The sequence below is a fragment of the Euwallacea similis genome, chromosome 26, assembly GCF_039881205.1.
Source record: "Euwallacea similis isolate ESF13 chromosome 26, ESF131.1, whole genome shotgun sequence".
NCBI classification, from domain to species: Eukaryota; Metazoa; Arthropoda; class Insecta; order Coleoptera; family Curculionidae; genus Euwallacea; species Euwallacea similis.
This window is the reverse complement of record NC_089634.1, coordinates 1063172-1089769: the sequence shown is the minus strand read 5'-3', so window position 1 is coordinate 1089769 and position 26598 is coordinate 1063172. Positions and strand designations below refer to the sequence as shown.

Here is a 26598-nt window from a genome sequence, read left to right as displayed (position 1 = left end):
CATATGTGCTATGTTGCCTACCTCCACGGGCAATTTCTAATGGAATTAGCTGCGTTTACATCCAAAGTATTAGCCCATTATGAATCGATGTTATTTGTATCAAAAGAGCGAGATATAGTGAATGACATTTTTTTAATACTGTGTTAGAAAACTCTAGTCTGAGCCTCAATGTCTCAAAGATCAGAAGAAATAGGTAGAGGGACTTATACTTTAGAATTCAGCATCATCATTTTCACTCAGTAAATAGGCAAAAATATACAGGGTGTTCTATTTCAGAAAACTCGACTTGAATTGAATTCTTAATATTTTGGTAAAGGGTCTTTCTTTGAGGCTCGATATCTCAAAAACTGGTTGAGATAGATATAAAAGATCGTTTATTACAGCTCTTTTTCATGATTTCCATTTCCAAAATATGCAAAAACATGGAGGGTGTTCCATTCACAAAAATTACACTTTTCGGTCTCAGAAAGCAACACACACAGATTTCAACAATTCGCCAAACAGCTATTTTTCGAGTCTCAATATCTCATCAACGAGTTAATTAGAGATTCATACAATACAGCTCTTCATCATGGTGGCTACATTCAAAACGTGTGAAAGTACACAATGTATCGTTTGAAAACTGTTATTCACTTCGAAAAGCTCGAAATTTGTTTATAGTACTTCGCGAAATCGAGTTGTATGCGATATTACTTACCTGTGTGAGGAGATTTCGAGTAATAAAACAACTGACCGTCGTATTACTAGAAGTTGTATTATTTATAAAATATATTACACAAGATATCTACACTGTACAGGGTTTCATTGTCAGTTCAACAGCTCAACTAATAAATTACATTTTACACAGGAAGAGGTAAACTCATACGTAGTGTAGCACCAGTCTAACCGAGTATACACATAAATGTACAAAAAAAAGGAACAGTTTATATAATGCACTATATATATTATTTATATAAAGTTACGTTACTGGTATACACATCTAACTATAGGAGTTCGCTTTGCTTGTTTATCGAAGCCAGACCGAATACAACAATGATTGTGCACGCTCTTCGGATCGTCTGACCTCATTGGACCAAATCCCGCAATATCGACTAACAGACAACAACATCAGCTACTGGGAGGATCGCCTTATATATACAAAACTTAGGAAAAAAAGGTTTTTTACACATAAAACTATGACATCACAGACCATACGCGGCAACGTGGCAGCATCCGCGGAAAAATTCGGCTTAAGCCTTGGTAAGCGTTCCTTGTTCCGGTTCGTTTTTCCATATGGAAAATGGAAATTAAAATGTCCAATGCTGATGAAAGCGGATTTGTAGCGTCAGTCGCGAAATGAATGCTTTTTACTCCATGAAAAGCCCTATTTAACTTGGCTTGACGCGTTATTAATTTGAATTTGTTTTTGATTGAATTTCACGTTCCATTAATGTCTTCCGATGAAGTGGTTTTCTCTGTAAAAATGTTCGTAATAATGAAAATTTGTCGTGAGTACACCATCAGGGCTGATCTCGTGTATGTAAAAACTATAGAGCGAAATTAAAAATTCCTCTTTCGATGATTGACTTTGAACGTATCCCCGCTTCGCAGTGAAGTTTTTAATTATTGAACTCGCTAATTTTTGCGCTATAAAGCTCGTGTCCAAGCGACCGTTTTTTTATCCAGGTTTACAGTGTGATTGTCATCGCATTTTAAGAGGCACGAATCCGCTTTCACATAAAAGAACGCTTTCAGGCCTCAACCCATCTACTCATTTCTTTCTCTTTAGCTGGCCGAACAGACTAGTACGAACATGACTTGGCTAAGGTGCATCATTGCTCAACGATTGAACCACACTAGTATCACTGCTACAGTCACTAAGATCACTTCCGAGGAGGTAGCTTTTGAGGCTGAGTTAAAGCGACTCAGCCCTAGTGATTCCTCGTGCGCAGGACTGCTGCTGCGCGACACTTTACTGCGCGTCACTCCCTCTATGTGATTTCCCTCCACTTCAACCACCTGCGTACCACTTGGCCACCCTTCTGTGCTGAATCTCCGGTAACTGCATTGATCTCCGGCATTCCGGATGTACGGTTTCGATATGTTCGGGTAATGCGATTCTTTGTCCGTGCCCTGCAACAATAAAATCACGATTAAGTACATACATGCAAAACTTTCAATATAAAATTTTACATGAAAGGGATGCTGCATTTGTACAATGGAAACAAGACAGGTGACGATATTGCCCTCCCTCCAAACACGAGGGTTTCATTGTACGAGACGGTTCGAATTCATGCTGCAAGCCGGCCCTAATGAATATTTTCTGTACGTGCCTCTGAATAGGAAGTGACGTTAATACGCGTATGATGTACAGGGTTGCGATTTATATTTTCCGTTTCCCCGTGTATTGTCGGTGCTGCGACCCTCCATTGTTGCCATGGCCCGGTTAGACACGGAGAGGGTGTGTGGAGGAATTGGGAATTGGAATCGCACACGTGGGAGGGGTGAATTCATGCCGACTGTTAGAGCTGCTTAGAGGAATTTTGAGTTACGTTTAAGCAGTGGGAAAATATGCCTTAAAGAGAGGCAAAATGCTTGAAAAGTAGAAAAGAAGCTTGAAGTGAGGAATATAGAGGCTGTTAAAAATGCATCATATTGGTCTGGAAAATCAAGGATCAAGGTACAATTTTAAGTTTTTTAAGTGCAGTAACTCAATCAGGTATAGGGAATTTTATACTAAAATTCATCACTATGATCTCTATAGTTTATTTAAATATTGAAAAAATTAGTCATCGCCATAGGCCGTACAAAAAAGGCAGTAAGTAAGTAAGTGTCTGGAAGCCTGATAAACCGTCCAGTGTTTTAATATATTGCAAATATTAAAATATTTCATTAATCAAAAATTTTAATGTACGTTTCATACACAGTTTTTTTTATAGAGGGTCCTATTATATGCTGGTTTTTTATAAGTATTTAATCGAGAATTTATTTAGGCACTTATAGGTCTCCTAAGTAAAATCTATCTTTGTATGCACCTGATATTTTCCGATTATTTCTGAACGTGAGTTATGTAGCCATCTGTAACAGCACAGGCCCATCTGCATCTTTATGTGGTCATCTGTATTTCTTCGCATTTTGTCTTGCCTGTATGTATATTATCCCACATACGGACGCCTGGCGCCATGAACAACCGAAGCCCATTAGGGCCCAGGGATGAGGCATGATATATAACCGCCCTTAAACTAAGAGACATGATCATTCTGCTTCATAATTTTCTACAAGTAGTTATGCTGTTAGTTTGATCCTCATTGTACTTAGTTTAAGTGCAGCAAATAAGTTTTTCTAATAAAAACAGTTTTGGCGAATAAAAAACTATAATCCGTGTGAAGTTTGTGGCAAAATGAAGTGCTGGGATGTTCTTGCAATCGAAGAGAGTGTACATAGCAAAAGTAGGACAAAAGTCAGAAAGTCACCGCTGCCAAAAGATGGAAAGGAAATAGTTTTTTTTCGGTTTTTAGTTATCTAAAAAAAGGAGCAGCAACGATATTTCTAAAATTTGATACAAGTGATTTTGACCAAATCTAACAAATTAGTCTGAATAAGTATAGTTATATATGTATATAGTTGATGTAGTTTTGATTTTGACCATTCAACAACATTTTGAACCACTGTAATCTCAATGCATGTTTATTTCTGACCTATTTTTTGTATGACGTACCGTGATAACTAATTTCTTCAATATTTAAATGAATTGTAGATTTGATTCTGAATACCCAAACATATTATAGGGGTTTTATAAAGCGAAATAAACATGTTCCGAACATTTTGCAAAAGGGCTCTTCTTTGAGACTCAGCAGCTTAAAGGCGAATAGAGATAGGCAATCGAGCTCGCATATTAGTATTCATCACCACACCTTCTAATTTGTAAATATGTAAAAATATACCAGTATAAAGTGTCCCGTTTAAAAAAATTGATTTTTTAGTCTCGAAAAGCAATTCGATCATTTGCGAAGAAACGCTCTTCTTTGAGGCTTAATGCTCAAAAACCAGTACAGATAGGTATAAGAACCTATATAGCTAGAATTCATCATCGTGTTTTCTAGTTTTTAAATATGAAAAAATATATGTATCACTGGATGTTTCAAATGACACATCAATTTAGAAACAAATATAACGCTTGCATCCTCTAGATTACCGAAAACATAATCCAGTTCCTAAAGAGAAATAATGGAACCTTAAACCATGAATAAAAGGGCTTTTCGCTGCTGCATTATGCAGTTTTCCAATCAAAACCCTATTAGCCTGAAACCTATTCCGTGTATACGGAAACCTAAAACCGCGTCTCGTCTGCGTCGCTCCAAAAATTAAATTTTACAATTCAGCTGACAGTTTCAATTTTGCATAAACTGACTTAAAGCCATTTTAGTTGGGTGTCTCGTCTAACCATCATTCCCAAGGGAACCGAACGAAACTGCTGTCTCGCAATTGTTGCGTCAGAGGTGAGGGATTTTGGGCGCGCCTTTGTTTCGCCTTCGGCTCCAATTAGCCCTCAACTTTTGCTTTGTAATATCAATATTGCCTAAGCGTAATTTTAACTTTTAAAAAGTTGCCTTATTGACGTAGAAAACGAACTTCCTGATCGCAAAAGTTTTGTAAAATTGTAAAATTTACTTTGAACTTTCCTGCTGCCAAATGGTTCATCATAGCTCTATTTATTCAACCACAATTAACATTCAGAAAAAGAGATAGAGATAATTGAATCTATCATATGGGAGTTCCAACTTACCGGCAGTAGAGTGAGCTGCGATGTCCAGCAAATGGGTTTGAAGGAGCCTCGCATGGTGGCCTCTTGGAAACTTTGGAATTGATTATCCCAGTCGTAGGAGACGAGTCTGGATTCCAGAGTCATTCCTGCTAATTCCGGAGGAGCCGTTATTCTCACTGGATTCGAGCCACTGCAAGAGAGAAGCCTGAATTAGTAGAATACTGCATTAAGCTCTTATAAAACGTTGTAGCTTTGAAGAGCCGAAATGAATCGAAACAAAACCACCTTGAGGACTCTTATTCGCATCATTCAATTGGGCTCCTCTTTCGTCGAGTGCCTGTTCCTAACCCAAATTGGCTGGCAATTCGTTCCAATTGTCTAATAGAGCCGCTTTATCATTCCGCTCCTAGAAGATAATGCCGTTTCGGAACGTCATCCCGTTAGTCAGTCCTTTTGTTCTTTATTCCATTCCACCAGCCGGTTTAAGTTTCTTAACTTCCATAAATACGTTTCGGAGGGAGTTTCCGTTACGGAATTTATCGCATCGGAAACGAGCGTCAGGACGATGTCAGGGCCCTAAAGTTCCGCTTAATCAGAACGATATAGTGCGGTCGTCTGCAGAAGGACAAATATCCATAATATCCAGCAGAAGAAAATGGGAGAGTCGTTTACCGATTTTGTTCAATTGCGACGAAAGTGGAGAGACAACTTTATCATGAGGTAAGAGGAACATTGGTAGGAGGTCTTGAAGATTTATTTTTGGCCACAATCGTAGCGTACACGTATGTACGGAATACTCAAAATATGAGAACAATTTGTAGGATTACTTGGAAGTTATGGGCAAGGGCCTCGGGCCATAACTGATAAAACTCATAAATCTGTTTGAAGCACAATTTACTGTCAAATTTAAAAAATTGTAACTGCCAAACGAAAGGTTCTTGAAGGTCCATTGTCGACCACAACAAGCTCATAAATACGCCTTTAGAATACTCCAAATTTGAGCTCAATTCACCATATTAGTTAGGATTTATAGACCAAGAATATCGGGGAGCTTAGACTCTTCTAAGAAAATCTAAGATTTTGCTGAAATGCTTTTCGTTGAGGCTCCATAACTCAAAAACAAGTAGAGATAGGTATAAAGATTTATATTCCTGAATTCATCACCATGACTTCCTCTTTCGGAATGTACAAAAATATGTAGGATATTCCATCATAAAGTCGTGGTTTATAGACCTTTAAAGGCAACTATCTACTACTACTAGAGGACAATTTTTTGAAAATTTGAGAAAATGCTCTTCGTTGAGACTCGATAACTCTAAAAACAATAAAGTTAGATATACCGTGCGGCTCTAAACTATGCTTTCTCTGTTACCTTTTTAACAAATTATCATTTTTTGTTCATTCACAAGAAGCATTAAATAGGATAAAAAATACTATTTTTTGACTTTGTTTCTTTTTCTAAATGTTGCTTGCTTCGCCGGTAATGGAAAATGGTCGATTTTTTAAAACTTGAAACATTGGTCAAGAGACACCTTAAATTAAAGTACTTTCGAAACTACAGCCATTAATGCATTGTGATTCAAAATCTATCGAGTAGTTTAAAAAAAAATAGCTATAAATTTTATAAAAAATACAATACAAACTCAAGTTGAATAATGCGTAAAAAATGAAAAAAGTTGTTTGTTGATAGGAAATTGATTTGTTTTCGATTTTGTGTTCACAAACAGTTTTTTATTATTTTAATTAATTAATTTTTTTTTCTTTTAGCCAAATTCTGTTTATGAGCACAAAATCGAAAACAAATCAATATCCTATCAACAAACACCTTTTTTTAATTTTTTACGTACAATTTAACTTGAGTTTGTTGTGCATTTTTTAACAAATTTATAGCTGTTTTTCTCAAAAACTAAGTTTTAAAAGATCTTTAATTTGAGGTGTCACTTGACCCATGTTTCAATTTGAAAAAATCGGCCAGTTTGTGCTACCGGTGACGTAACTAATATTAAAAAAAATAAACAAACGTCAAAAGATAGTGTTTTTTTGTCCTATTTAATGCTGCTTTTGAATTAAAAAAAAAATTGTTAAAAGTAAATAGGAGGAGGGACAATTTAGAGCCGTACGGAATAAACTTCTATACTGGAATTCACTACCATGATTTGTACTTTCAAAATATGCAAAAATATTTTGAGTCAGTTCCGGTTAGATAGGGTTAATCACTTGAATAAGGGCTAAAAAGGCGAAACTAATCGAATGACATATTAACACGACAAATACTTACGGACTAAGTTCCTGGATCCCTAATGAATGCAACACTGTCGGCAAACTAGGCAAACTATGACACGCAGCTAATGACTTCTGCCTCGGATAATACAACCCCATGACCAGACACGTTTCCTCCCTGCTGGTCAACCCCCCCAGCGTAATGGCACTTCTCCCCGAACTATTATACGTACACTCCGTTATCATATGATCACCCGGCAAAATTCGCACTGGCACTTCGAGTTTTCGGTACTCTTGATAGTCCGAATCCACGTTATCGTCACTAGCCACCGGGGGTAATTCCACATTACCACGCAGGTGCTTCAAAGCCACCTGTTTACCGATCTTGTGCGTTTTCATCACTATCGCGAACATGTTGACCCCACCATGGGGGAAGGCTTGTTTAGTACAATCAGACACGCAGTGTCCCGAGGAAATCACCCGGTTTTGACCCGGGGGGATAATATGACGCCAGTTGGGGTCCATTCCGATGGAGAGTACTCCGGCGTCATGTCTACGAAGCTGTGGGGTATAAAACAGCCTCAATCCTGATCCATCTATTGAACCCACGTTTCCATCCATTGGGACTGTGTAGTGGGTTTCCATGAGGTAGTACCTGAAATTTTAATAATAGTTAGGTTCAGGTATTTACGTAGATTAGAGGAGCCATACTTGTTAGTTGAATCCAGAGGGTAGCCGGCCTCGGGAGGAAAACTGAATCCTTCAGAACCTTTAGCCCAACTGGCCACTACAGTGTTGCACAAAAAGGGTTGGGAATGGACCTCATGGCACGGTTTCCCAGGGGTGTCCGCCAGTTTTCCCACGTCAGGGTTATCTTGACATTCGAACAAAACCACATGCTGAAGACCATTGGTACCGCTGACGCTTTGAAGAGGCTCATACTGAAATCAAGAATAAATACTATTTATAAAGACAGTCTTCGGATAGGGATTGGAGATTCAGAGTAAATTAAGAAAATAAATACATTCAGAGTAGTCTTAGAATTTTGCCTAATTACTGAATTTTTAAAATTTTAGTTTTTATGTTTATTTTGTTGTCCATGTTTTGTCCTCTATGCCCGACGTTTAAAACAGAGAATTTCTCAAATATAAGCTTTTTATTGTTGCATCGCGTCTTGTCGCTTCGCCCTGCAGCTCTAGCACTTAACCTCCTAAAAGCTGTAAAAGTTCTCAAAGATACTCCTTTCGCGACTCACCCGCCGAAGACGAACGGATTCGGAGTAAATTTCGAATGTTGGCGAATTTTTGAGGTTTAAGTTTTAGTTTTTATGGTTATTCATGGACTTCAAGTCAAGTCAAATGTCTTGAAAATCAAGTCAAGCAGTGACTGCCCTATTTTCCGCAAATCATAGATTTTATTTTTGAAGACAAAACATTCGGAATGGATTTTCCGAGCCAGAACTTAGAACAAGCAAACTTCATTTAAAGTAAATAACGAAAAATAGAACGATTCTCGCAACAAAACCCAACTCCGCTCCAAGGTAAACCTATTAAATAAACAACTGTTATTTGCTTTGCCGTAAGTGAAACGAGGGTAGGTACTTCCCTGTTCAATTTTTAAACAGTGGTGTTGCGGATTAATAGCCAGCCCGATGGAATAATAATAATAATAATAATAATAATAATAATAATAATAATAATAATAATAATAATAATGGTGGCCGACCCTCTGCAAATGCATTAATGTCACACAAAATCGATCTGCCTGGAATGAATTACGTATAATGAACAAGCGTCTAATCAAAAAGCCATTAATTAATGTTGCCGATGCGCCATTTTGGTTTGTTTGACATCCCTTCGGGTTTCCCATGGTATTTTCTAAAATATAGCGCTGAAACTGCAACAGTGGAAAACCAATTTTATATTCAATCAAGGTATTGTCCTAGGAGATCGGTCGTAGACTACAACGTGCCGACAGGCCCGATCGATTCCCTTAGGAGACCCAGTCCAGAGACAAAGCATAAAACTTCCTCAGTCGGGCGATTTTATTATTTTATGGATTCCATTTGGTCCTCGGATTTGATAAATACGGAGTTGTCGTCGGGAAAGCCTCGGCCATTAAGACATTTTCAACGTAACATTAAAACTCATTCCGCTGATGCTCCAACGGCGCTGTTGCAACCCCTTTCCGGGACATTAGCCAGATTAAATACACGAGACTATTTGTTTTACGTACTCTAGTAGCTTTATTAAGTTAGTATGTGCTTTTAGGAGTTTGTAAACGTTTGAGTTTTAATAACTTTAACAAGCACAGAGTCGCTCCTGCTGCTGCAGCTTTCAGATATCGATTTCTGCGATTGTTTGTCTTTCACTTTGTACTCAAGACAATCTGTGTAGATTTCTTTGTTTGCTTTAATGTCAATATATTTTCAAGGAGTTGGAGAGTTTATTATGTAATAATATATTACAATATATTTTGACATATACATGCATATACATTATATAATGTAATGTAGGGGATGTCTTGGAAACAATGGTACAAGTGGTGCAACTTAATTGAAAATATCTCGAAAATAATAGAAACTAAACGATACAGGTTGTAATGTCAATTTTCTCATAAACATAATGCCAATTTTGAACTATAAAATTCGTATCCCAACCCACTGCGTCTGAAAATGACATGACAGCAACAAGAAAACATTCTCAATATTCTTTCACACGCGCGTTATAGACAGGAATGGGTGTATGAGAGGTTTCTGTTGTCGTAGCAGTGGCACAGTGGAAGCAAACATGAATTTCAACCGACAAAATAGCTTTTTTTATGATTAATGTTTAAATTTTTAACGTCTTGGCGGATTCTAATTCATGTTTCTTCAAAAATTAAAAAATCTTATCCTGAGGTGCCTAACTGAAACAAATTTCACAACCTGAATTTCTTCATTAGAGACCCCCTAAACACATCTTTGCTAATAAATTTCAATTAATGTGTCTTTAAATATGATATTTCATAGGGCTTTTATTATACAACTTTCTAAATTACGATAATTAATATTCTTTCACCTAATTAATTCTCATGAGTAAATAACAATGCCGCACGAGTTAATTGATAGTTGTGCGCGTGTTAAATGAACACTAAACTTCCACGATAAAGATTTGCAAAAACTCCTGTAAATTTCCCCGATATAGGAAATAAGGTTCGCATTTGGCATTCAGTGAGTGTAGCCCCGAAACCTGAAAGTGCAGATTTTGCCGCCATACGCGTTCATTCAATTTGAACGGAAAGAGTTTCACTCGTCATACTTCTTTTCAACTCCCCGAAGATTGAATGCAAATTGCTCGAATGTTCCGAACTCCCTGCAGTGTAACCTTTTTTGTTGCCCTCTTTCTCGCCGATGTTGCATAACCTTATTATTTCTTTCTCTAAACAGGGCGTTTGTTCCCCTCGTAGGGATGCAAATTCCGTAACACAAATTCAATCTCTTATAATGGAAATTTTTAAATGATTGTTTTCTTGATTAAAAGGATGGATCTTGATTATGGATAAAAGGGGATAAATAAGGCGTCATAAAGGCAATTTGACGGCTTTCAGAAAACACAACCGCCGCTGCCGCGGAATAAATTCGTTCGGCTCGTAACCGCCCCTGAAGTGGCGTCGATAAAGGGACCGAATTTGAAAAGGGAATAAAACCAAATGAAGATTAATGATCATATCCCGGTTTATCCATAAAATTCGGAAAAGTTATAAAAGCAAATCGGTGCCCGAGAAACGCGCCGCGAACATAATTTCGATTTAACCTGGGAAATTCGAGTGCCGCAATAAAAATAATATTCGAATGTGAACAAAGCAACAAAAAGTAAATTTGAATGAGAAAAATGGATTTGTGCACGGAGAAAAATAAAACTAGAGGTGTATCAAGTGTGCAACCGACAAATCAATCAATTGCTTAGCCGCTCAATTGAATTCATTCATCAGTACTCTGTCATTTTTTTGTCTTTTTCAATGGATGAAGTTACATACATGCAACAGAGGTGTCTAAATTTCATTCTTCCATATGGCCTTTTTGACATTTTCGCTTACTAATGAGTCTGATCATCAATACTTAAACTATGCAGTGCGTTTGCATGAAATTTCCAACCATGAATAATGGAAGAATTTAAGGAAAAGCGATCAAATTAAATCCCTCATTATCCGATGCGCACGACTATTATAATCGGAGGCATATAAATTTCAATGAAGTTATTGAATGCCGGCCACGTCCTCTACATAATTTCGCATTAACGTTCCCGATTATTAAAACAGCGAAATCCCATAATTACACCGAATCTACATGAATAATGACCCGAAAATGCTAATATAGTATTTCAGGGAATTGTGGAGTGGGCCCTCGCAATTACAATTTTTAGTTTAACAACTGCGGACACGCCATCCATGTTTCTAACGATAAAACTTTGAACGAGATATCGACAAGTGTCAAGCAAACTGAATTCCTAAGTATAAGTGCGATTATTTCTTGTATCGTTAGAAGGACAAAACTCCCTTGGGAACACGGAAAACTTCGTTCTAAAAGCGTCAAGTTGCAACTTTAAATTGAAGTTCTTTCGACCGGAGACACGCCGACAGCATTGCCATGGAAATATCAACTTACACGAATCAAATGATGCTTCTTATTGATGCTGGGAGGTATTCGGAACACCCGACACCAGTACAAGGTATCCCCTGGGATGGAGGGTGGTTCGACTACAAGATTTCGCATTTCCCACACTTTGACGGTCTCCTCAGGGCTTGGGCCATCTTGGTCTGCGCGTTGCACCAAATAGAGGGACTGCGCACCTCGATTTGCCAGCGCATGACGTGGCAGTGATTTGGGGCCTACGGCACCACCCGTGGGTTCGTCTTTGTGAAATGCCCAAACGATGCGCATTGTGTCGTTCTAAAACAAAATCATCAATTAAAAATAATACTAGATTTAACCATTACAGATGTAACGTAAAATGGAAATGTGCTACACTAAAACTACTACACTAAGGTTTTAGTTTCAATCCAGAAAAAGTAACTTTGTCGGTTAAAATTCTTATTTGCCACCACTGTGTGAACTTATGCCAATGGCAGGAACTACTTGGCATTTCCCATCCTTCTTCATTACTCCTATTTGAAAAAAGACAATACATATATTGTCGTTCCTGTCCATAACTGCACGGTATTCTCCCGGATTCAGCGGACTAGAATGGAAATTTCCTTATTCCAAATTTTCCGAAAATCTCACCTCAGGAATAAATGGAATTTCCTAATGGAATTTTTGATCACTTGTGGCCATAAATTCTATTTTCCATCTTTCTTCTGTTTTTCATCTTTTTCGTGTTCCTGTGTTGTTCTCCTGATATTTCTCTCATTTAACAGCAGTTTGAGATAAAAATAAATTTAAGAACCGTCGGCTGCTGATTTTTTGGCCGTTTGAACCGAAAAGGAGGTCACCATGTAATAAATCCCCGCGAATGTAGGTTGCGCTCCGTGCTGATGGGAGAAACCCGAATAAGACCAACAAGAGTGGCAATTTATGGGCCTCGGAGGTTGCGTAGGCTGTTATTACACTATCGTGGAATATTGTTGTATTAATAATTCAATGTAATTTTTCTATTACCCGGGAAATTCCAATCATGACGGTTAATAACTGGGTATTATTGAACCGGCGTGAATCCGCCCTCCTCCGTATAATAAAGTGGTATAAATAAAAATAAGAGGAGCGCAGTTGAGGAAATCAGATATTACAATTTCGGGGCTTCGCATTTTGAAATTTACATAAACACTGTGTTATTTATACGAAGCTCGGGAAGAATGGCCCACCATTGGGATAAAGAAAAGATCCCTTTAATTATTCAATGCGACGTTTCGCCCGTTGTATGAGATTTGCGCCTTAAAACTAGGACATGAAACAATGTTTGTTTAAATTGCAAAGTATTCATTTTCTTTATTTCCGCCCGGGTCGTCTCGGAGAAATTAATTGAACAATCGCGAGCAGCATAAAACCCTCATTACACAAAGACATGCTATATACATTATAATAAGTCCATTACGCACGATATGAGCTCCTTTTACAGGGCGATAATTAAAGTTGCTGATAACGGTGAAGCCTCCTCCTTCCTTCGTGGGAAAGCTCGGCTACCGATGATATGTAAATCGAGCTTTATTTACTTATCAACCAGTCGGTCAGAGCTATCGATTGTTGTTTTGGTCGATTTGATATTGCAGGAAACCGTTTCTATACTGGTTGTGGCTCGACCGGTTCGTGGATAATCGTAATTGCTTTTCTATTTGCTGCTTGTCATGCGTATACGGAGAAATTCCTTATTATAATTATGGAGTCCTAGTTTATTAAGGTTTGAAGGAGGAAGTCATGAGCATGTTCAACTTTCCCACACTCATAGATCTGCCTGAACGTACAAAAAACAAAAAGCACCATTAAGTCGTTTATAGTAATGAATTAAAACAGGACTTTTTCTCCAATTTCAAAGAAGGCAATTAACGGCCACAAAACTAAACGTTCGGCAACGTCATAAATCACCCAATTGACGGCCAAGAATCTCGGCAACAGCTGCGAGATTCTTCGGATTCTCGAGCGCAGTGTCAAAAAACACATAGATACAATTCCTTTGTCCAAAACTCAATCATTAAAATGAAATTAAGGGTAATTTACATATTATCTGAACGCATTTCTTCCTATGGTAAATACAAATCACCCAATGCTGTACCCTGCAATTTATCACTTGGGCCCGGGCTATTCAGGTGGTTGTACCCAAAACACGTTCCAAACTATTGATTAACGTTTGAAGAAGAAAATGGCTTCGGGAATTTATGTTGACTTTAATGAACGCGTCTTGGTTTAGGTTTATTGGGCTCGTAATGTAACGACTTGTCCAACTTGTTGTTCGAGCTTAAAAACGATGATTAGAATCATGTAGGTAGAGAGTGTTCATGCAGCATCTTCGTAGGAATACACAAGAAATACTGGTTTTGTTTGAAAGGCAATTTATACGGGAATAATTGAGAAAAGGAATTTCGATGTCAAAAATCGGGTGAGCCGAGACTGCGCTGTGAAAAATCTAAGAAGAAAAACATCACAAATCTTTCGAGTTTTAAAGTTGTCCTTATTTTTACTAAATAGTCGCAAAATTCAAATTTCGTACCTCTAAATTTATATTTTTACTCACTGGAGCAAACATATTACGCACTTAATGACAGGGGTAGAAAAATATTTTTGCCTCATTTTAAGCGCATAATAAAAAATTACATGAGCATATGATATACGGGAGTAGCCTTTGAGAGTGAAATAAGTGGTATCTCGCTAAGTGGTAGCAAAGGGAAATTTTAACCGAAAAAGCAATTAATTTTATTTTGTGAACTGCATTTCACAAACTTGGGCTGTTAACTTAAGCGCAATACCAAATGTACGTAAACTTGACTAAACCAATCTTATCCATCTTAACAAGCTAATACCGTGGGTAGCCGACCGAATCTACCCAGTTTATCCAGCCTCGTCTACTAATTAAAGTAACGTAGAAAGCTGGCTAAGGCATCAAATATCCCAAATTTGGTGTGCCGTTTTAAGAGTCAGAAAAAACCGATGGAACTTAAATAAATTTCCCAGTTTTTTTGTTTGCCGTTATAAGTGTCGCGGAAAGCCGACTAAATCTTTAAAAAAATCGATTTTCACCCACTAACTCTGTAATGCATGAACTTGGCTAAATCAGCATTATATTTCTCACTTGACAAAAACCGAATCAAACGCCGTGGAAAGCCGACTAAATCTACTCAATTTATTGAACTTCCCCTACTATCTGCAGTGACCTGGGAAGCTGACTAAACTATCGACTGGTTTTGTTTGAGATAAAATTTAACATGAAAAGGATCTGACTGAAGGAGTTTTAGTGTCAAAATCAGGTCACTTCGAGAGAGATCAGGTTAGAGAAGAGATCAGCGGTGGATTTAAGCACCAACCTTTTAAGGAATTTTTCCGGCCTTTGGATCACTGCTTCAAAAAATGTGATGTGACTGGTGACAGAAAAAGAAAAACATTCTTCGCCTCCTTTTAAACACGTAGAATAGAGAATGACGTAGTACTTTGTGCTGTTTCCTTAGGTAGCAATCGCACAGTGGACACAACTAACAAAATTAATGGACAACGCAACATTTTCAAATTTATTAGAGGAATTCGCCTAAAATCCAAACTAGCCTAAAGCTTTTAATTTTTAATTGAACTCAGATTATCTGACCTAAACTAACCCAATCCATTAAGGAGTGTCATGGTCTCACCGAACAGTAAAAGTTGAACTACACAGAAGTGACCTGAATATTGATGATATGATATTTATGTATCTTCAAACTTTAAAGTTATTCGTCGAAGGAACAATATATTGAAAAAAATCCTGGGTAACCAAGAAGATAAAGCGAAACTGACCAATGCTCAAAGTTTATTTCATCGTTTTTATAGCACATACCAGGATTAATAGAAACATTGCTGAAACTAATTCGCAGAATTTTGAAGGATTTACTCTTTCTTATGGTCTCATGACTCTCAGTTTTCCTCACAGATGCCAATACTCTCTGATCCGTAAGCGTGTGGGCCGAAAAACAGCTTTCGAACTCGACGAAGGAAACCATATTACATTTCTTCGACTTTTGCCGTTTAAAACTTGAACCATTAGTGTCAAGACTTTAAAAAGAACTTAAACCCTAATCCCTATTTCCGTTCGGTTATCTGCAAGTCACCGACGAGGAATTCGGCGCACTCTAAGCCGCGTCTTTCTCGCTCCTTCTCTCGTCAAACAAATGTCGAAGAACCGTCGGCTTTCGGTTTTCGAATTCGATTTAAGTGGACCCTTTTCCATATTTTGCTAATAGCGTTGCCTATTTCTCAAACCCGATCTGACAGCCCTCGACTTGGCGCATTTATCTTTCCTCAGCAATCTTGTCAGTCGCTAATGATGAATTATGATGTTAAGTTTGGGTTATTAGGTAAAACGAACGGGAGTTCGAAATGTTACTCGAGCGTAAATGTTTTACTGGGACTGTTTGTGAGGGTAAAAAAATTCTAGTTTTAGTTGGAAAATTCCTTAAAGAAAGCTTAATTATTGCGGCTTCTTACATGACATAACCGAACACGTACAAGAAACGAGCATTCGACATCTACAGCACACGTATCAGTATTGAATAATGAATGAGGCACTTCTTCTTGATATCGCTACCACTTCTGGGCGAGCAGCGACGTAAATAAGACAGTATTTATGTAAATTTCGAGCGAAGGCCTGAAAAGTAATCTGGACCGAGTAAGACAAACGTCGCACCATTGTCTTGCAAGATTTAAGCCGTTTTTACATACGATTGAATTTAAATGGTGAGATCGGTGACAGCCGGTCATCGCTTATTCGACGCCACTGTACCCTGAATTTTTAACCTTAAAGTTGAAACTTTTCAAGGCGGGGCAAAAAAGTCGAGTTCCCAAAATGACATTCGTCCAACTTTATCACTTCAACCGCATCGTTCTTCAATTATTCAGCGCCGACGTTTCCCGCTCCGCAGGCTGGAAACTGGCCAGGGGTAGATTTAAAATTGCAAATTTCGCATTTAAACTTTTACCCCCCGATATTAATCGAATTATTCCTCCGCATTTTATCGGAGGCGAAAAGTTGCACAAATGGAGAAGTTACGTTCGGGAAACTTTGCAGCTATTAATTCGGGAAAAAGTATTTGAAAAACTTACCGTAATGGGGATGTCATGGTGGTCACAAGTGTCTAATCGACGTCTGAAACGCAACACTGTGTGGGTGCTGTTTTCGTAACCCAAGAGGAGTTGATAGTCTTGACTTGGGTCCACTTCGGGTTCACGGTCCAAGGCACTTCCAGGTGAATCTTTTACGTGACGATCCTGGAATAAAAAAAAAACTTTTAACAGTGTTTTCTAAAAAATTTCTTTTCTTTCTAAACAATGAAAATGTGGCGATTTTCACCGACATCTTAGAGATATTTTTCTGAGCCAATTAGAGCATAAATCTTTTACACACAGACACGTTATTTAGCTCTTCATTGCAATTTTGACCAACGAAATTGGTATTCAAACCCTTTGCGTTAAAAATGCCATGTGTCTTGTGACATGGACCCGAAAACATTTATGGTCACTTTTCAGTCTTACGTTATAGAGGAGGATAGCTATATGAGTAGTAGTTCCTGCTTTTGACATGGTTTGTAACGGCACACTGGTGGCAAACAAGAATTTTAATCAACAAAATTATGTTTTTGAATTTATTATATGCATAATTGATCTGGAACTTGGACTCACGCTGTCCTAACCACAAGTAATATTGATCGTTCTCCTCTTCTTCCGAACCATCAGACAACTTAATAAAAAGTCGCAATTAAAAGCGTACATAAACGAACATGGAGTCGCTTAGAGAGGGCATAAATTACGGAGCCTATCGTCCGAGCCATCTAGGCTGACGATCGGGGCCCAAACTGCGAATTTATTTAAATTCGACATGGGCGAACTGGTCTTTAACACTCAATGATGCACATTAATCCTCAAATAAAAAGGTTAAAGTGTTGTATGGAGTTTGCATAATGCGATCTCCACGAAAAACGACGTGGGACGTATGCTAATTCTCTAGTCTGACATGTCATGGGCATTCAACAAAGTTTGCAGTTAAGGGATTTTTTATGAGTGTGCAAGTGGATGCACGTAAATAGTTACGTTTGTGCACAGCTCAAATTATGACCAAAAAAATTGTATTCTAACCCACTACATTAATAACTGCCATGTGTCAAGAAGAAAATATTTATTACCTTCCTCTAACCCCACGCAATAGATAAAGATAGCTATCTGATACTGAGTAGTCCACACAGTTGAGGGCCAAAGGTGGCACACGCACAGTGAAGGCAAATAACAATTTTACTAACAAAAACAGTTTATGTTGATTAACGCAAAACCTTACAGTCGATTAATAATATCCGGGTGACAAGATTTATTGTTATCGAAACTTTTGCCGAAGATAAATTTGAATAAAACGGCGGTCGCCCAATTAAAGGTGCAACCAATAATTTATCAAGGGCCTCGTTTATCTCGAAGGGCGAGCCGAGTCAACCCTTTGGTGTCAGAAGTGCCGTGCAGCTTGCGGCGCGCTATCTTCCCCGATAACGACCCCTTAAAATCGCTTAATTACCGCCCGGAATGGGCGATATATCTTTGGCACCAATGACAGCGCGTTTATCACTTATGTTTCTTGTCGTAAAGCAGCTCCCGGAGCACGACAGGACCGTATTCGCAAACATATAAACAGGAATTCTCTCTATTTCCGGAGGGCTTATTATAGGGGAATAAATTGCAGGACAGGTGTTTAAGGTGTCATTAAATCCGGCCACAAAAAGTACCGGTGTACTGAAAGACAACTAATGATGGTAGCAAGACCGCTAATCATCTCCGAATCGAGTTTTTTCAAAGCCGATCTAATTATTTATTCAGAAATGCCACGTCACTATTAAGGCTCATTTATGATTTCCTCAAATTGAATGATTTTTTATTCATAAATCGGGCTAAGATGTCGCAAACAAACCAGAATTATTCATATCGAGAGTTTTTTTTTTTTTTATATTATGTTCCCATTCTTTTTCACATTTTCAGAGTTGCATAAATAATCATTTTTGACTTATAATCGCTCCTAGTTCTCATCCATCGGAAAAAATTCCGTAAGCATGAAAAGCTCCTGAGGGAAACATTAACTAGAGCTTCGCATGCATAGCATTTAAAGCCCCACCGCAAAAGCCATTTAAATGTTGATTCCCCTTTCCCGGGCGATTTTCAAAATTAGTTCTTCTCGCTCTTCCGGTATTTGCCTAATAATAATCTCTTTGCAGTTCGTTCTTCTGATATCAGATTCGAGATGCGATATTGGGTGCGGCAGACACCTCGAGGGCGATTATCGCCGTCCGTATGATAACTATCTCCGACAGCACCTAATCATGTAATAGTTAATATCTGACACTAAAAGCCCTTTTATGGACAATACACGGGAAATTTAAGTACATAATGTGAGGCCAATAAAGTTAATCGTTAAAACCGGATAAAAGCTTTACGACCCTCATTTGGGAGTTTCCTTAAAATAATGTTGTGTAGCTTTACGATGGCATGTTTATTTTCTGGGTTATTTCAGCCTTTAGTTATTGATTAAGAGCAAATAGTTATGCTTAGTGGAAGTTAAGGAAAATTATGTGTAAGTAAGCCCTTTCCATTTTGGTGAAATTTTTAGTGAGTAGTTTCCTTCGGTTCCATCGAAATTTAATGAAAAGCCTTTTTACACGCAAAACAATGTTTCCCTGTCTAGGTCTATAACGCTCGTTTTGATATTAGTTACAATTTTCCGAAATATTTAAATAAATTACAAAAATTAATATTAAAACTGATTTTGTCCGATAAATCTCTTATTATCCGTTACTGCGTCAGTGCTATCTATGTCACCTATCGTGCGTGCGTAAGAGAGGCCTATATGTAAAGCTGCTTTACAAGTATAACAGACTGAAATGCAAATTTCTTCAGTTAAAATTTGAATTTTGTGTTGTATTTATGCTTTCCCAATTAAAACAAGTTCTCCCTCGAGTCTCCCTCAAGTTCCGCATGTGCCTATTGAGCCTCTAACAGATGCGATTCTCCAAATGTGGCCTGTCAAAACTGGCAAAAAGGTATCTGTTTCAATCGACTATTCACATCTCCAAGATATTGATTATTGAGAGCACCAGAAACTCCTCAGTATTCTTCCCACGTTCCTGTTCTTTTTTTTTTACGGACTTGACAACCTAATTTCAATATTCCAGATCATCTAACCCCAATCTCTTCCCTAATGACCCTCAACTAAGATCATATAAAACGAGACGTCAATTAGACGAGAGATGGTGCCAATCCGATTGTAAATTAACTTAGCCGGGACCGCACACGGTTCCAGATGGTTCTGCGATACGCAGGCGCGTTCATATCTGATTGTCTCCACCACATATGACCAACTTGGGTTTCGTGGCATCAGTTTCGTTTTTTATCGTACATTTTAGGACAGTGGTGGCAGTCTCCCACATGAGCTTGTTGGTATTTTTTGATAAGCATCTGCTTAACGGGGACACAAGCGCAATTACGGCTCTAATGACCGTAAGTGGACGTGTCGCCATAAAATTATCCCGTTTTAGATTGCGACAACTTCAAGTTAATTACTATGAGTTCGCATTATTAGCTTTACTTCCATGGGAATATGCGTTGCGCCGCTACTGACCATACATATTCATCGTCGTGTCCTAAGGTTATTTTATTTATAGTGCGATGTAAAAAGGAAATTATTATTTCCCTTATTTGACTTCATTACTGTGGAACAACGCCTATTAAGGCCAGTGTGTATACGTATCCGAAGCGAGGGCAATTAAAGAGAAATTCCAGTGAGTTGTAAAGACAAGTTGTAGGACACGGTCGATAAATTTCTTGTTTGGTAAAAATCCCGCACCTGTTCGAAATTGCTGAAAATGTTTTCAGGGCTTCTGGAACAACAACTGGAAAAGCGGCACGCTTGGCATACGAACGAGCACATAAAAAATATTCTTTTGCATTGGGTTGTTACGTATATATTTTATAAAGGAGGAAACTCTGCCAAATCGTTTTATAGCCCGGCTACATGCAAACTTCCTTGTTTCGGCTTTACTTTTGCCAGTCACGTAAGCGGCCACAAAAACCGTTCCCAAATTAATATTAGAACTAGCCGTGTGCAGCTCTTTCCTGCATGAGGGCGAGTACTATCATCTGAGTTTTGGTCAAATTTAATTACAGCACCGTGACCCAGCGACTTTTTTCAAATTGTTTCTCTAGAAGGATGTTCGTTAAAGAAAGCCGACGATCATTTTTGGTAATCATTAATAAATGGGTGAGCCCAATATATGCGCCAAACCAAACAGGGCTCATACGAATCAATTTACCTCCAATTTTTTATGGGGCCACCTAATGGAATCGGACCGCGTCCAATGAAGACCGTTTTTAACGCTATTTCAAGCCTTAATGAATTGTCCACGCCACCTTTCCATTATTGGAAGGACCTCACGGATCTAGCATTGAAGCTGACTCTCATGTCGGAAAGATTAGCCCGATATCTTACGGTCTGGAAAAGGGCAAAATGGCAAAAAGCTCCGAGGTTTTAACACGGCAAAACGCTAATTAATTTTCTTTTTACATCCGAATGTGCGCCAAACCTGTCCAGTTGTTTCCGAGAAAAAGCGGCCTTAATGTGGTTTCGTTCGACTTGAGTTATGGCGAAGCCTTTTTCATTTCCAATGACGTCTTCATTAGTTTTGATATTGGATGTCTCTGAGCTTAAAGCTTTCCTGATTTACACTCGGAGAGTGTTGTAATCAATACAGACAACAAGGAAAGTATTTTGGCCCAGTTTTTGGCGATGATTTATGAAGTAATTAGGTCAGGAGAGCGGCGCTATTAATTTCATTTTATCGTTGCGTGTCAGCGATGTCAAGTGGGCACAATTTTTAAATCAATTCAATAACGTGCAATAATTACATGGACAGGCACGATTATTGCCACATTAACACAGGTAAAAAAATGAAAAATTGCAGTAAAATATTTACTTTTGTCTATTTAATCTCTCAGTTCTTCCCACTGTGCTAACCCACGAACACATAGCAAACGTCAACTTACTGTTCGATAGCACATTAATCGTCTTTTTCTGGTACACACTCTTAAATACACAGAAGACGTAAAGTAGGCATCAACTGTACGTCCAACGTTTTCTTGGCCATTTAGGGTGGTAGAATCATCGCCGGATCTTTCGTCGTCCGAATATGATTTGGAGACACTGATTTATGCATATATTGGGGGCAAATAAGAATTTTCATAAGGTAAAGCGTCAGCAATTTTTCCATAAATCTCTACAAGGTGGTTGTATCGAGCGATTATGGTAACTGCAAATGGGAAAAGTCGCACTAAAATCACTGGGGAATTGCCCTCAGTGACTTTGGTGTACAAAATTACGTGGTTGACCAACTACAACTTACTTCTGCTCAACGGTCCATATACAAGAGTATTTGTGTTGGCCAACTATATCCAGGATATGGATGGCATGACGTCAAACAAACGAGCTTACTGCAGTATTGTTGGTCTGCGTTTATCAAAGACATTAAATAAAGACAGGAAACTGATAGGGAGTAACAGACATTTTTTTGGAATTTTCTTGTATAAACACAGTGGTGGCAACTGGAAATTTCACGAGCCAAAAACCCATTTTGAAAATTCTAAGGAAGATTTAATCATTTTCGACATAAATGGCCCCAACCAGTCTAATCCGAGTTCCCACTAATGTGTGGCTCAAGACATTAAATTTTAAATCACCACCAGGCAGCGAGGTAAAGGGAAGAGGTATTTAAAAAGGCTGTGGCCGCAGCAGAGGTTTATTATAATAGCGCTGGATTTATGCGCCTCTTAAACATTGATATTCCCTTTACACGACGATGTATAATGCAGAGAAGCGTCTTCCTTTATGTGAAGATTAGCCTTATGAATGACCCGGCTTCATATTTCGTAGAATTTTTAAGACAGGATGTTGGATCGATCGAGCGAATGAATACCTAATGGGGTTGTTTGTTTTTCAGGCCGCGAGGCGGATCTTTATTTAATTTGGAACTAAAAATTAAAGCCAATTGAAAGTTTAATTAAAACAGGATTAGAATGGACGGTGGAGCGTAATTAAAGCGGCATTACTTATTTTATACCTGGCCTGGGGGCTTTATGCCTCGCCGAGACGTCATTTTAGTTTTGCGTTAAACTTTAAAGCTTCCGTAATTAAACATTCCGAATTGAATTTAACAGTGGAATGCAATGCTGAATAAACTCTCAACTCTACACCACTGTTTTAATGTCTGCATTAATTCCCTGTATGAAACGGAATTGCAAAGCTTATTGTATTTACTACAATGTACTGTCCATGTTTAGTTGCGGAATAATTATTTCGTGCATAGATAATATATTGTGGTTGAAGCTTTTCAAGATCAATTAAATAAAAGATTATCACGCCAGTCCCTATATCACTTTAACTTATTTAATTATAAATTGGCCTTTTAATTTGAATTACTTCGTCGCATGTCGTTGATCCGCAACCATTATAGAGTTAACATTACAAATCTAGAGTCGACTGCTGCCGATCATATAACCGTCCTTTATTATATACAGGTAAACAAGGATACAAAATGATGAATTAATCTTGCTGCTCTACATAAACCAAACGCGCATCTGGATATAGTAGCTCAATTTAAATAGGCAGTAATTGACGAAATAAACTAAGACTATGCAGTTAGGGGGCACATATTTCCCACTGTACATTTAATAAATGTACAGTCGGAATTACGTGCCGTAATAACTACACAATTTCATGTTTAGCGGAAAACGAACTTCTTGCTGTAAGTATACAGTGGGGTCCAAATTGGTGTGCCTGTATTGGGATCTTGGAAACTGTGCGAGATGCAGAGGCAGTTAATTTAGTAATGTTTAAGAGAATCTTTCAAGAAACTTATATCCGGTTTACTGATTGAATTAGTTTTTTCGTCCAACTTAGACCAATTTAGAAATTAGTGAGGAAATTGTCACTTTGTCTGTTAAAATTCTTCTTTGCCACCACTGTGCTGGAGCAATCAAGTCCTACTTAGCGCCACCTACTCTGCCCTTTATTTGTTACTTCAAATAGTCTAGACGAAGATTATATTATACTATTATGCTATTGAAAGATTACATTATACTCAAATTTGTCAAGAACAGCCACAATCGCATTAACCTAAAAAAGCAAAATGGGTTTTGAATTCAGTTGTCATATACGTTATATTTTATGTATCCCCTTAATCGCATGTGCCAGAACAAGACAGTTGTATAATCCCGATCAGTTGACATTTCCTATTTAATTTTCTACATTAAAATTTGATTTTGCTCATTTTTTTTTGTTTTTTCGCCTCCGCTAATTTTACTGATGTTTCTCTAGATAGCTGCAACACAAAACAACCGTTATAATATAAAACAAAACAAACCTGTCTTAAAGCAGTTTCCTGCTTTTCTCTTTTCCTCCAAATGAAAACTTTTAAATAAGCCATAAATCTTGAGATCTCAGCAGAGTAAGTTCCCAAGACAATTTTTTTGTTCAACTCGCGTGTGCACCAATTGAATTTTAATTCGTCCCTGTCCTAATTCTTTGCCATTACACGACGCTTGTTGATGGGAATTTTTAGATGTTCGTGTTTCAATAAAGTTAAAGACCGATTGTAAAACCGTTCTAAACAAACGCCTCGAACCAATTAGAGCCGCGTTAATAGTACAATTATTATTATTCAACCGTTTTTTCGCAATAGCTAATGCCTTGCAGTCCGATTATTAACGTTATGTAATCTCGGCCCAGTCAGGATATTAATTTGCGCACCTAATAGCTGGCAAATTTGTACAATTTCCTTTGAAGAATGCAATTTAGTTGCATCATAAATTAAAGTTAAATTTGTAATAAGGCTGTGGTAGGAATTAAAAATGAGGCGAGAAAAGCTTTTATATGAATGCGTTTGATATAAAGTGGCTCATAAAGCAATTAAGGCCGAAGTGTCCGAGCAACAAGCCCAAACAAAGCGTCAAATAAAGAATGTTGATTATACATACGGGCCTTTTTACAAAAGCACACATGAAATATTCCCTTCCTTTTTTCCCTTAGGACGATGAAATATATGTGGAGATGCTTTGTAATTTGACTCTACTCCCAGTGGCGTTACTATCGCGCCCCACAAGAACCGGGAAAAACATCATTTTTACAACTAACTTCGATTAGTTGACTGCCAAAGGAGTAATTTGTCTCTGGGGTTGATTTACGATCAGGAGGAACATAAATCAACTGGATCTCGGACGGGAGCAGTACCAAATGGCGCTTGCCGTCGATTTTTTCCCCACACCAAAGTCAGCTTTTAATAATGGACAGCAAACATACCCGACATGAAATATATGCTCCGTTCGCTTTGTCCACGCTAAATCAGTCATGTTTTTGCCATGTTGTAGCGAAACCATTACGGTTTTGTAAACATTGTCGTGATTAGTTGGAGATAGAACTCGTTCTCCAGTGTTTAATGGATTTCGTGTATCTGAGCGAGCAGAAATATCCGATTTGAGGCTACAAAAAGCCTCGTCCAACACAAAAAGAGACAAAAAAACCTCCTAATAGATATTAATTATAAATCTCATCAACGAAATTATAGGATCGCTGCAAGAGGCAGCGATTATAAATTATCCCGAGGAATTCATCGCGTTTCATCTTCTGACTCAACGAAAAAAAGGAAGGATCGTCGGAATGTCATTCTCTCTGGGTGTCGGCCGTGGAGAAATATAAGTTTCTGAGAATGGGCCTTAATTTATGGCTTTATTACGTTTGAGCACCTATAAACTTGCCAATTATCCGTCACCCTCCGCAAAAGTGTAAACAAAAATTTTTCATTCGTTTTCTTTCGTTACACAGTTCGTGATAACTCGTCGCTTTTTTCGCTCGATTAATGTTTGTTTTGAATTAAAACGGAAAGAGAGATTTGCGGACAGTTCCAAACAGGACAGGGTTAATTCCTATTTTTGTTGGTTCCTCCCGTTTTGCGACCTATTATGTAAGTCCGCTTTATTCCTCACCTTTTTTAACGAGTTTGGGCAATATTCGTATATTCTCACGGTTTTAATTTAGACACATTTTATGCTAGGGTTTAGCAGACATTTTTTTTATTTGCCTGTTAAAATTCTCATTTAGCACCACTGTGCTGTTCTCATCGAATTATATCCAGCGCTACTTACCCCGCATTCTACAGTTGTCTCTGTTGACTATACAGTGTGTCAATTTCAAAACTTTGGATTGCTTATAACTTCAAAAATTGAAATTTTTTAAAACATTGAAAAACCGTTTCGGCAGAATGGAGGAGAAACCTGTTTAATATGCAAGTTTTTACATGTACCCGTAAAAGGGGTAGGTACCCCAACTTTATCGATAACGACTTGCAATTAAATAAAAATCTTTAACATCTTCGATTGGGTGATGCTCCACCGTATTTCGCTCTACAAACAAAACCAATTATCCAGGAAGATGGATTGATCACAGGGTAGAAATAGAGTGGCCACCGCGATTACTGCATTTAACACCCCTCGATTTTTTTTTTGACGCCACATTCAATCGGTCGTTTATAAAACCAAGTCAGCCAATTTGCAAGATTTACAGTTTCGAATCACTGAAGTATGTCAATCCATTACCCCTGAAACATTTGAAAATGTTGAGTTCTGATTATTTTTCTGTTAAAAAAAACAGTGACCATTTTATACTGTTTTTGTGGGTATTTTTTAAATATGATATTTCTGTATTAAAAATGCTGTAACTTCTTAAAAATTGATTTTTTTATTGAAACTAGTTTTTTATACGTAGTTTACAAAGACCTTTAAAATGAGGTATCATATGACAGGTGTTGCAATTTAAACTTTGAGAGCTGAGGTAGTTAACCCCCTTAAGAGTGCACGTAGAAACTTGCACCCACTATTAAAGTGGTTCCCCCTGCATTCTGCCGGAATGGTT

At 37.9% G+C, this 26598-nt stretch overlaps 1 protein-coding gene across 1 annotated transcript in view; it reads right to left on the bottom strand.

The window, feature by feature from the left end:
- Window positions 1–737: 737 nt before the first annotated feature.
- olf413 (DBH like monooxygenase olf413) overlaps window positions 738–26598 on the bottom strand; it is a 43131-nt gene continuing 17270 nt past the window's right edge. Inside the window, exons 3-8 of the mRNA XM_066402546.1 lie at window positions 16719–16883; window positions 11610–11894; window positions 7676–7905; window positions 7023–7619; window positions 4766–4934; window positions 738–2112 (exon numbers count right to left, since the gene is read on the bottom strand). Coding sequence (XP_066258643.1) covers window positions 1819–2112; window positions 4766–4934; window positions 7023–7619; window positions 7676–7905; window positions 11610–11894; window positions 16719–16883 — 1740 coding nt within the window. The 3' untranslated portion in view covers window positions 738–1818. The remainder of the gene's footprint in view (window positions 2113–4765; window positions 4935–7022; window positions 7620–7675; window positions 7906–11609; window positions 11895–16718; window positions 16884–26598) is intronic.